The following is a 10,567-nucleotide window of genomic DNA, read 5'->3' on the forward strand; positions in this document are numbered from 1 at the left end:
GAAGTCCAAACTGTATTGCGCCTACATGATATGTTGGAAATACAGTGTGATTGTAGCTCATCAGGGGGAAATATAAAAATCCTTGCACAAAATTCCCTTCAGCTTGCTACTCGGTATCCGCTACAGCGAAGCAATCTGGAGCGAAAATGAAGAGGTTGAAATAGGATTATGAGAAAATACGGGACAACAGCAAGAGCCCATGTTTCACTACCAACCACTGGCTGGCAATTACATTAGTTCAGAGTTCCTATTAATAGTGTCAGTGAAAACAACAACAATAACAAAAGATGAATGCCAGGTAGTTCTTGGTAGTGGGGAGGGAGTTATCATCAGTTACCTTCTCTACAGGAAGTCTCTAGAAGTGTTTGGGATTCATGTGCTCAAGAGTGTGTAATACCTTCCTTTAAAAGTCCACAATTTTTAAAAGTGTGCACCATTATTCCCATCATACCAACTATCTCTATTATAAAAGCCTGCTTTGCCAACCTGTAATTGTAGGCATAACTGTCTAAACTAGTTAGTTTTAACAGGTCAATAAAGCATTGAACATATTTCAGTCAGACAAGTGAGATTTTGAATAATTTATTAGCAGCAGAATATAGCTATTAAAGTTTGGGATCTACACTTCCTGCAAATAAATTGGGGAAGTCATATAGGCACAGGAGCCTACAGGTGGATACTAGTTGGAGAGGTCTAAACAGCAGGCAGCAGGCTGCCATTTCCCCTTTTTTCCTTGTCTTCCAATGACACTGGAAACCCTCTGAAAAATAACCAGCTCCCTTTCTTAATGACTTGCTTTGCTATCTGCATGATGGATGGTCACCACTTGCTTCCAGGTGACACGATGTCTGTTCCTGTGTCTCTGCAGCCACAGTTGTGCTGACAGGACTGGAGCCCAACACAACATACGAGGTTCGAGTGGCAGCTGTCAACGGAAAGGGCCAGGGCGACTTCAGCCACACGGAAACCTTCCAGACCTTACCCATCCGTAAGTCCGCTTACTTATTCAAATCTGAATCAGTGACGTATGCATATGTGGTCAAAAGTTTACATCCACTGGTCATGGGCATGAGTGGTCAAATTTCCAGCAAGAATTACACCAGAGACTTGTTGATGGCTACAAAAAGCATCTTGTTGAAGTACAACTTGCAAGAAAATTCCCCCAAAAAACAAACGTGTAAAGCACACCCAGTTAGTAAGTTATTAAAGATGTATGCTGTACAATCACTCTACCCTGGAAAAAGAACACTTCAAAGAGGTCATTAAAAGTCCAAATATACCATGACATTCATGCCCATGAGGAGTATATGTACATTTCTGACCACAACGTATGGAATGAAATAATATATTATTAATATATAATAGTTTGATAGCAGTTATACTGGGTTAATTGTTAGCTACTGGCATATATCAGCTGTTAGGATTAGAAAATACAGATGAAATAAAACATCTGTGGAAACTATAGATCATAATAAAGCCACGTGACTGGAATGCAAACATTCTTCAGGAATCTATTCAAGGCACCAGCACCTTAGTGAAATGAAGCCTATTTGCAATCCTCTGCAGCCTTGCCATGTTTCTATCAGAGACGGCTTCCTGCTCCTGTTTCTCTGATATGAATTCAGATTATTTGGGCTTGGAAATAGATCCTGTCAAATTTGTGTCTTGATGTAAAACTGCTGCATTAAAAATTATGCACTGCAGGGGGTTACGGTAAGCATTTTATTTATTCTAGCAATCTGGCACGGCGGGATTGCAGTAAATCCAGGCAAGGCCACAGGAAAAGTGTTTCCATCCTTAATAATATACAGCAGTGCAGCTTCCGAGAATGAATGTTAGAAAGAAGACCCAATTAGCAAAATACAGTGAATAATAAAAACCTGGAGTCAACATTAATTATAGCCAGGCAATGGGAGTTACCTTGTAATATGAATTTAATTCAGCTTTAAACCTTCTTTCTCCTTGTACTGCATCCTTATCTCATATGTCACGTTGCCACCTGCCCCCCTCCTTGGGAATGCACATTCCAACACACACATACTCACACAAAGACATTGTTTTACATCTCAGCCTCTGCCTCATGTCTTCCTCAGGAGAGCCGAGTCCGCCAGCAGTCCATGGGCAGAGGGACATGGGCAGGGCCTACAGGCTGGGGCTGGTCAAGCAGGACGACGGAGGGATGCCCATTGTGGAGTATATAGTCAAGTACAAGACTGTGAGTGATTTATTACAGTTAAACACAGCTGCTGCCTTCAAGTTTCTCATGACAGCCCCACTATATCGAGCCTATATAAGTGGCAAGTCCAGTTTGATACATTAATACCTTCATTAATGTATCCCTGCTCCGGTCACTCCCATCCACATTTAATGCGCAAGGTAAATAAACGCAGGCACATTTAACACAGGTAGAAGGTTCACATTTTGTACTTCCTTGTTTTGTAAAAAAAAAAAAAGGAAAAATCTTTCTTAACCTTTTTTTTGAGAAAGGATGACTGAAATGCTGCTGCAATTTTAAACCTTCATTTACTGGCCTCCATTTGTATTTCTGTATCATTAATCAGCTGGAAGCACAAAGTTTAAATTGTAGTAGGCTGCTTTTAAGGGTGTTTTTCATGTCATGTCAATGCATTTGAAAGTTTTAGTGAGTCATTTCACTGCCTTTTTGTCCTCGTTGTGAAATGGTCACATTAAATCAACGGCACTACTCATTTGTCACTCGTCCATTTTTCCATCCTTAGGTCAGCAGTTTACCTCCCAATTGCTACCTTTCCAGGTAGCAAATTACACATGCTTGTTGCTTTTTGGAGAGAAACCTGAAAGGACACAGTGAAAACTGAAATACAAAGAAAGTACCATTTTATGCCCGCTTAGTGAATTACAGTAGTGCAAAAACTCTTGAGCCACCTCATTTTGCTAGGAAAATGGGGGAAAAGAGTGAAAGGATGTACTGAAATGTGCAAATATATATGGAAATACAGTATATAAGGCAAAAACAGCATTTGTACAATTCTAATGAGTTTGGAAGTGAATATTTGGTGTGACCACCTTTACTCTTCAGCACAGTCTGAACTCTCTTAGGCAGCTTTCTTGTCATGTCTTTAAGTAGTCTTCAGGAATAGTTCTCCAGGCTTCTTGAAGGACATTCAAAGCTCTTCTTTGGATGTTTCTGCCTTTTGTTCTGTTCTCTGTCAACATGATCCCACACTGCTTCAGTAATCTTGAGGTCTGGGCTCTGGGGAGGTCAATCCATGACTGATAGGATTCCACTGTTTGTTTTTCTATGAATGTTATGAATGTTCTAAGATTGAAAAGAAAAGCGACTGGACTTCTTTAAGTTTTTCAAAACTGGATTATAGATGGCAAACAGTTGGTGCTGTAGACCACCCCTCTGTTCAAAGATGGTCGTTCACAGTGAACATGGCTTCTTTTACTCCTCTTTGAAACCATCTGTCTTCTCCGTCCAAAATGTGAACATTGGTATCCTCGAAAGAATGACCTTTGTCCTTTAGATGCCTACGTACAGCTGAGTCTTGTCCTGTCCAGGTGGCCCTCCTATGTTGTGCCATGTATTTATGAAGTGGCTGTTTGGTTTCTCCGATGTAAATGTAAATGTAAAATCATTCCTGGCTGTTGATTTTCGACATGATTTTCAGATACTGTTCATCTTTTTTTTAACAACACCGTGTTGAGATATGACAAGTTTTCAGCTAATAGCTCGTTGGGATCACTTTGTTGTTGCAAAATACTATTTCATGCCTGTCTCACACTGTGTAGTCTTTGGCATTTTCATAGATTCATCTAAAGAAATGGGAACAAATAATGTGTTTTTGTGGCAGGCTGCTAGTAACAAACTGACAACTTAGTTATTTTCTTTTTACTACGTTGTCTGTTATGTGTAGACACTAGTTCATCCTTTGAGTTGGGGGCCTTTTTATGCTTCAGAGTCCAGTAACTTTAATCTGATTTGGCATAGAGAACCTGTAGTGATTGGTAACACTGTTTTCTGCTGCTACACTTTTTAAGTAGATTTCACTTGTTCAATCAATGTATTTTTGTTGTCACTGAGGCTTTTTTAACAATAAACCCATCACAGTTGGCAGATTTTAGAAACTATTTTCAAAATCAAGAAAAATGAGAGCAACAAATTCAGCAGAAGTCAGTGTTTTCTAATAGTTCCAAGTATGTCTTTTTTTTTTGACAGTCATTAGACGGCACACGATACTGGGAATGCCTTTTCCCTCCACTGGAGTGTGTGTGACTCTCTAGTTTGACATGTTGTGACTGAGTTTACTAGATGATGCTTCTTGAGTATTTTTTTTTCAGCCCCTGTTTCACTCACTTGTTCTAAATGGGGGTACACACGTGAGCAAGTAGTTGATATTGTGTGTGCGTGTGCGTGTGTGTGTATGTGTGTGTTAAAATGCAAAAAGCAGCTTAAACTCACAAGATAAGAGGAGCGACTGAGTTGAGGCCAGGAAGCAGAATAGATGGCACTCGCACAAAAACTCTCCACAGGACTAAGTGGATTTAGGCTGGTCCAAATCTCCTATCTCCCCAGTGCTAATGTGTCCAAGCAGGCATTTCTCTGTCTCATTGAGAAAGCGGCAGAGATTTAAAATAATAAAACCATGCTGCTGAAAAGAGGGTCAGGAAGTCTCAATGAGGCTTTTGGAGGCCGAAAAGGATGCCAGTGAAGATGCTTCACACCCCACTAATCTAATGCCCCTGTCTGGCGTCAGGAACACACAAACTGCTTCACTGTGGATGGAACAGAGAGCCTGAAAGCAGACAGCATTTCAGTAGGGATCGCTTTAGGCAGAAGATTCTTATTTTTATCTGCGGGCATTTATAATTGGAGGTATTGACTCTATTCTGCTACCTCACTGACATAAGACATGACATTGCTGACCCTCATGAAGATTCACCCTGAAAATGTGTGTTTTTGAGTCAACATAAAAGAGATCTTTGCTGATATTTTGATTGGAGCCAGACTTTGTTTGTTGTTGTGTTTTGATAAATCCAAACTTGAAATTTTAGGAATGTCGTTGTCAAAATGTACAGAGTAGATCAGGGGAGAGGTACTAGAGTGCGTATCTATACCGATCTGTAGAACACGGTGGAGGCTCTGTCATGTTCAGGATCTGCTCTCTCAGTTTATGAGGTGGCCATAGAACAGGTTCTCCTAGTTTGAAAGTTAGTGGTTTGCGCTTTGCTTGCTCCAGCCTCCAGTCTGCATGCCTTGCAGAAAATACTGAACCCTCCAATGCGTTCATGGTCGAGTGAATGTGTGTGAAAGTTAGATAGAAGGCACTTAGGTATTACAAAAAGTAACTGTGTGAATGAGTGTTAATTTGTGAATGAGGCATGTTGTATAAAAGCTTTTGAGTGTTTAAGTAGAGTACAAAAGCACTATATAAGAGCTAGTCTATTTATCAATTCTGCCAGTGGTTTGGGAATCTTATCGAAATAGATGGAGTTGCGAAAGCAGAAAAGTACAGGGATAGAAGTGGGTTGCAAAGCAGCTTGTAGATTTAGTTGCAAAGTAGCTTAAATGGCAAGCCCTACAGTAGAAGGGACCCGATCCATTGGTTGATGTGAGTTGGCATGGAGATCAGCTGATCTGCTGGGATTGCTACACTCAGTTTTTGCACAGACTCGTTAGTCAGGATTTTACAATTCAGATGAAATGTTACATATTTTTAAGTCCTGCACCTTGACTTTTGTAAAATCCCGTTTTTAATGGTTCTCAAACTCAGGGAGGAAAAAATTGCCAAGGAGGTGAGACTAATAAGCACACAGTACAGTTAGCATGCTTTCAGCGCCACGCTCTCAGACTGACTCTTCAGTTTCCAGTGCTTTGTTTGCAGTTGGTTTCTTTATGAAGGCTCAGGAAGGAGTAGAGACAAAAGGCTGAGGCCACAAAGAGAACTGTGTGATACCGATGACAGGCTCAGGATTACTGTTTCTTTATACCTATTCAAACACATCTGTGGGGGCGTTTCACAACCGAGCCTGATTGTAGTAACTCTCAAAACTCCCAGATTAAAAACACAAAGGGTAAATTGCTGTTTATCAAATACAACAACACTTTCGCTGATCGCCTTTGATTCAAAGTGAAACATAGAGCTTTGATTAAAACCAGGTAATAAGGGTGTCTTTTGATACTCTTTATCTTTCTATCCCTCTCTTACCCCTCCCTCCGCCAGGATAAAGAGGAACAGTGGATGACCAAGCTCGTTCCAGGTGCGAAGGACCATGCCTTGCTGCACCCGCTCCAGTGGAACACGAGATATGAAGTGGAAATCACAGCGCGCAACGTGAAAGGCCTGTCGGAGCCCACCTTCTATCAGTTCTTCATGCCACAGAAACCTGACATTACAGGTAAAAGCATGATAGAGGAAAACTTCAGCTTGTAATTTGCCCTTTTTTAACATTTCCACTTTCTCATAGATGCCTTTTTGAGTTGCTCTTAAATGCCTTTTGAAAGTCCCCAAAGAACACTTTTGAACTTGTTGTGTTAAGTGGTGGGTCAGTCGTGCCACTAGAAGGAGCGCTGACGATAACAAAAGCAGGAGAGCAAGATGTTCCAGTCAAGATAAAGCGAGCCTGAAAACGCAGCAGGCCTTGTTGCCGCTTTGCTTTCTGGACAAATGATGCTGCTGTCATCTCAGAAATAGTGCCCTGGCCTCTCCGGCAACAGATTTCTCTCTGTATGATTGTCGAATGGGGTTTAAATCCCACAGAGAAACACTTTACTCCGAAGTTTTTTAAAGGCGCGTTGAAAAGCTGAGAATTTTTCCTCTGTGAAAAGCCAAAACGTCCTTAGTTTGACAGCCGATTGTCTACATTTGGCCAGTTTTTTGAAGGCATAAGAAAAAGTGAGCAAACAAAACAACTAACTGGAGAGTTTGGAGAACAGATATTAAGTGTTAGAGCAATACTCCACAAAGTGAAAGAAGCTGTAAAGGATGAACTATTCAAACTAGTAATCTCTAACAGGATCATGCTCCCAAAATATATTGTACTCGGATAGCGATTTCCATTATCAGGATCACGTTTTCAAACGATTAAGGGAAGAGTGTTTTGTTTTTTTACAGGAAGCTTGAGCAGCAGCCTTGACTTCAGTGCATTAGTGCAGTCCCCTTTAAAACTGCTTCAGGGCTTGTGCACACCAGTGCTTAGTCGAGACCACAGGTTTTCAAGCTGAGAGACAAGAAGCACACAGTTGCATGAGGTGAAAGGGACAGGTGGATGTCGGTGTCCCAAAAACAGAAAGACTATAAATGTGGCCCATTTAGCGACACAGTCAGCAGTTCACGTGTTCACAGTGATCGCTGGGACAGCATTGGACAGTATCTTTTCTATACAAATGCTGTTGAAATAATAATGAAGTAGTTTGCTTATAGTATTCCTTTTGAGTCTTTATAGATGAAAATAAGAAAAAGATGTCTTTGACTTTGTTTTCACGATGCTTTGCCTTGGAGTAACCCATCTGCTTCTGTCTGCCTACCTGAGGCTAGTGCTACATACGCTGAATGATGGGGAAAAGAGAGTTGTTTTCTGCCTGTGAAACTTGAGCCATGCTGCTAAAAACATGGTAATATGATGGAGCAGTAAAAGTGGATGAAACTTGGATGTGGAAAGCACCTGTTGTTAAATTCGTTTCAACTTAGGTTTGTTTAGAAAGCACCAATTAGGAGCAGAGTTGCCTCAAGGGGCTTTATATTCTAGGGTAAAGACACTAGAATATTAGAAAGGCAGCACAAAAGACACATAGACAATATAGGAAAAAGCCAGAGTTTCATAATTACTAATGATTAAAATGATTAATGGTGTATAAACCAATGGAGAGTGAGAAGAAGTGAGTGAAGAAGTGTTCAGTGCAGCATGGGAAGCTCAAAGCAGCCTAGGCTTAATGCAGCATAACTAAGGAGAGGTTCAGGATCATATGATCCAACGCTAACTATAAGCTTTATTAAAAAAGGAAAGTTTTAAGCCTAATCTTAGAGTAGAGATGTCTGTCTCCCAAATCCATAATGGGAGCTGGTTCCACAGGAGAGAGGCCTGAAAGTTGAAGCCTCCCATTATACTTTTAGAAACTCTAGAAGCCGAGATGAAAAACATATGATCTGTCTTTCTAGTCTCTGTCAGTAGTCTCACTTCAACATTTGGATCAACTGAAAGCTGTTCTGGGAGCTTTCAGAGCCACCTGATAATAATGAATTACAGTAGTCAAATCTAACTTTTCTTTTTTAGGATCTAATCTCAGAAAATGAACAACAATAATTCTGCTTAGAAATCATTGGAAAGAAGTCCAGAACATGTCAGTCTCATGTGTTTGGACATTCTATTCAAATGTCCCTGGATAAAATGCAAGCGGGAACTAAGGGAAAATTTAACATATTTAATGTTGTTCCAATTACTGGCCAAAAAAAGAACCTAAAATGTAAGGGATGTAAATATTTCCCAACATTATAAACTGAGCGGTGGTTATAAAGCAAATGGCCAAAACAAAATTTCTTGTAATGATGGCATATCAAAAAATAACATCTGGAGAATAGTCAGCGATCTAACTGTAGATTTTAGCCACTCATCATGCAAAAAATGCCAAGTATTTTCTGCTTTAAGATTTGTCACCGTAAAGAATGTGCCTTGTATTATTGTATTTGCCCTTTTGGCATTTGGCCAAACATGTCAAGATGCTAATATTGTTGCCTTTTGTTTTTATCAGAATTATATTTTTTGACTGTTCTTATTTATGCTTTCACCTCAAGGTTCTTGTAAATGTATCACCGTTCTCCTGTTCAGGTACTCTGACTGTCGGCATCCTTGCTAGGGCTTCATTCTCGTCTGCTCTAATAAACAGCACAAGTATTACAATCACACCACGGTTCGCTTCAAAGAAACCCAGCAGAGCACGAGTGAAAATACCCTCAGGCTGTACTTTTCTTCTCTAAAATATCATTCTTTTCTTCTTGTTTTTTCTCGCTGTTTATCTTATGGTCCTCCTGTGGTGCTGCTTTGCAATTCTGCTGAAATTCATTGAGAATGGAGCGCAGATGGAACGTCTCTAGTCGAGCTCGCTTCTCATTTGAAAGAGCGACATGCACACGGTTACATAAGCCAATATACAGACACAGATAACTTCTTCAGCTCTTGGTCTTGGGTATTCTTATGTTGAGACTGCGCTGTTCTGCTGCATAACAGTGTATGTGCTTGTTTCTCTCCTGATAGTTTGACTTGAGCCTTCTTGTTTTTTTGTTCGGGGAGGGCAAAAAAAGCTAGAAAATTCTAAAGACAAAGATGGTTACAGCTACTGCAGCATCTTCTGTGTAGTATTCATTTAGATTTGGCTTTTTTCTTTTTGTTTGTTCTAGGTTTATCTTTAGAAATAAATAATTATCTTTTGATTGGAAAATTGTTATGATTTACTGCTAGTGTTGACTAGCAAATTGAGCTAGCTTCTATGACTGTGACTGTTTCTTAATTGTGATACTATTATTGTATGATACACACTATGCAAGTACACTATGTAGAGTACTTGTATAACATGTGAATTTAGTGAGAGTAGTGCTGTCTTAAACTGAACACAGCAAAATGCTCACTCGAAGTAACAGCTGCAATTTTGACCAACTATTTTGCTAGCTGTAGTATGTTTTTAACATATGCAACTTAACCCTTTAAGACCTACCATAGAACCAAGTCCGCCAGAGCTTATATTATATTTTTACATGTTGTGGAGCCATTTTTTGGAGCATTTCAAGTTGCTATACATCAATACAACCATTATAGCCCAAATTTTAATAATGTCTGCACTAAGTGCATAGTAATTACATACATTGCAAAAAAGCGCAATAAACTACAAAAAAATTTAAAATCGGTTTTGTTTTTTTAACATATATTTCTAGTTAGAGAAATTTAAGAGGGGTATCCCTCAAAACTGTAAATACAAAAAAGTTGCACAAAATAGTTTCCCACCACATGAAATTAATTTTAAGTGTCTTCACAGTTTTATTTTTGAAATACACCAATTTTTATATACTGCAGGAAAAACTAAAATAAATATTATAATGCAAATTTGCAATAAAACAGCATATGCATCAAAATAAACTATTTCCAGTAGTGCAACATGAGTTCTAAGCATCCCAGAAACGACACAAAGTCATAAAGTCAAACATAACTTTTAAAAACACCAGTATAGGCTCATAAGGCCCTGATGGTAAAAAAACTACATTTCTGCAAAATGACGTCACTTCTGGTTTCGGGCAGGACATGGAGGACATGCAATAGTTCGAGCTGCTGGACGTAGGAAGTGTTACAAACAGCTGATCACATCGGCAAAGCGTGTTTCTGGAATATTATGTTTTTGTTGGTGCAAGTGCTTTTTATGCAGTTTTTGCAAAGCCATATGTGGAAGCCGAGGCGGAGGCAGACATTTGATACACCCGGGGCTTAGCCCTAAAGGGTAGTATGCATGGACACCTTAAACTAGTTTTTTAATTAAGCAGCAAGGCAGAACAAAGTCAGGGCTGTATCAAGACACGAGGACTAAACCCCAATTCAACCA

At 39.7% G+C, this 10,567-nt stretch overlaps 1 protein-coding gene across 3 annotated transcripts in view; it reads left to right on the forward strand.

Annotated features, from left to right (window-relative positions):
• Positions 1–10,567, forward strand: part of ncam2 (neural cell adhesion molecule 2) — a 424,645-nt gene that overhangs the window by 374,236 nt on the left and 39,842 nt on the right. For all 3 annotated transcript variants that reach the window (XM_005747333.1, XM_005747331.1, XM_005747332.1), the window contains exons 13-15: positions 869–988; positions 2,094–2,215; positions 6,207–6,381. In XM_005747333.1, the coding sequence (XP_005747390.1) occupies positions 869–988; positions 2,094–2,215; positions 6,207–6,381 (417 nt within the window). The remainder of the gene's footprint in view (positions 1–868; positions 989–2,093; positions 2,216–6,206; positions 6,382–10,567) is intronic.

Source organism: Pundamilia nyererei, unplaced genomic scaffold (genome assembly GCF_000239375.1).
Source record: "Pundamilia nyererei isolate P.nyererei 1_Seehausen unplaced genomic scaffold, PunNye1.0 scaffold00194, whole genome shotgun sequence".
Taxonomy (NCBI): Eukaryota; Metazoa; Chordata; class Actinopteri; order Cichliformes; family Cichlidae; genus Pundamilia; species Pundamilia nyererei.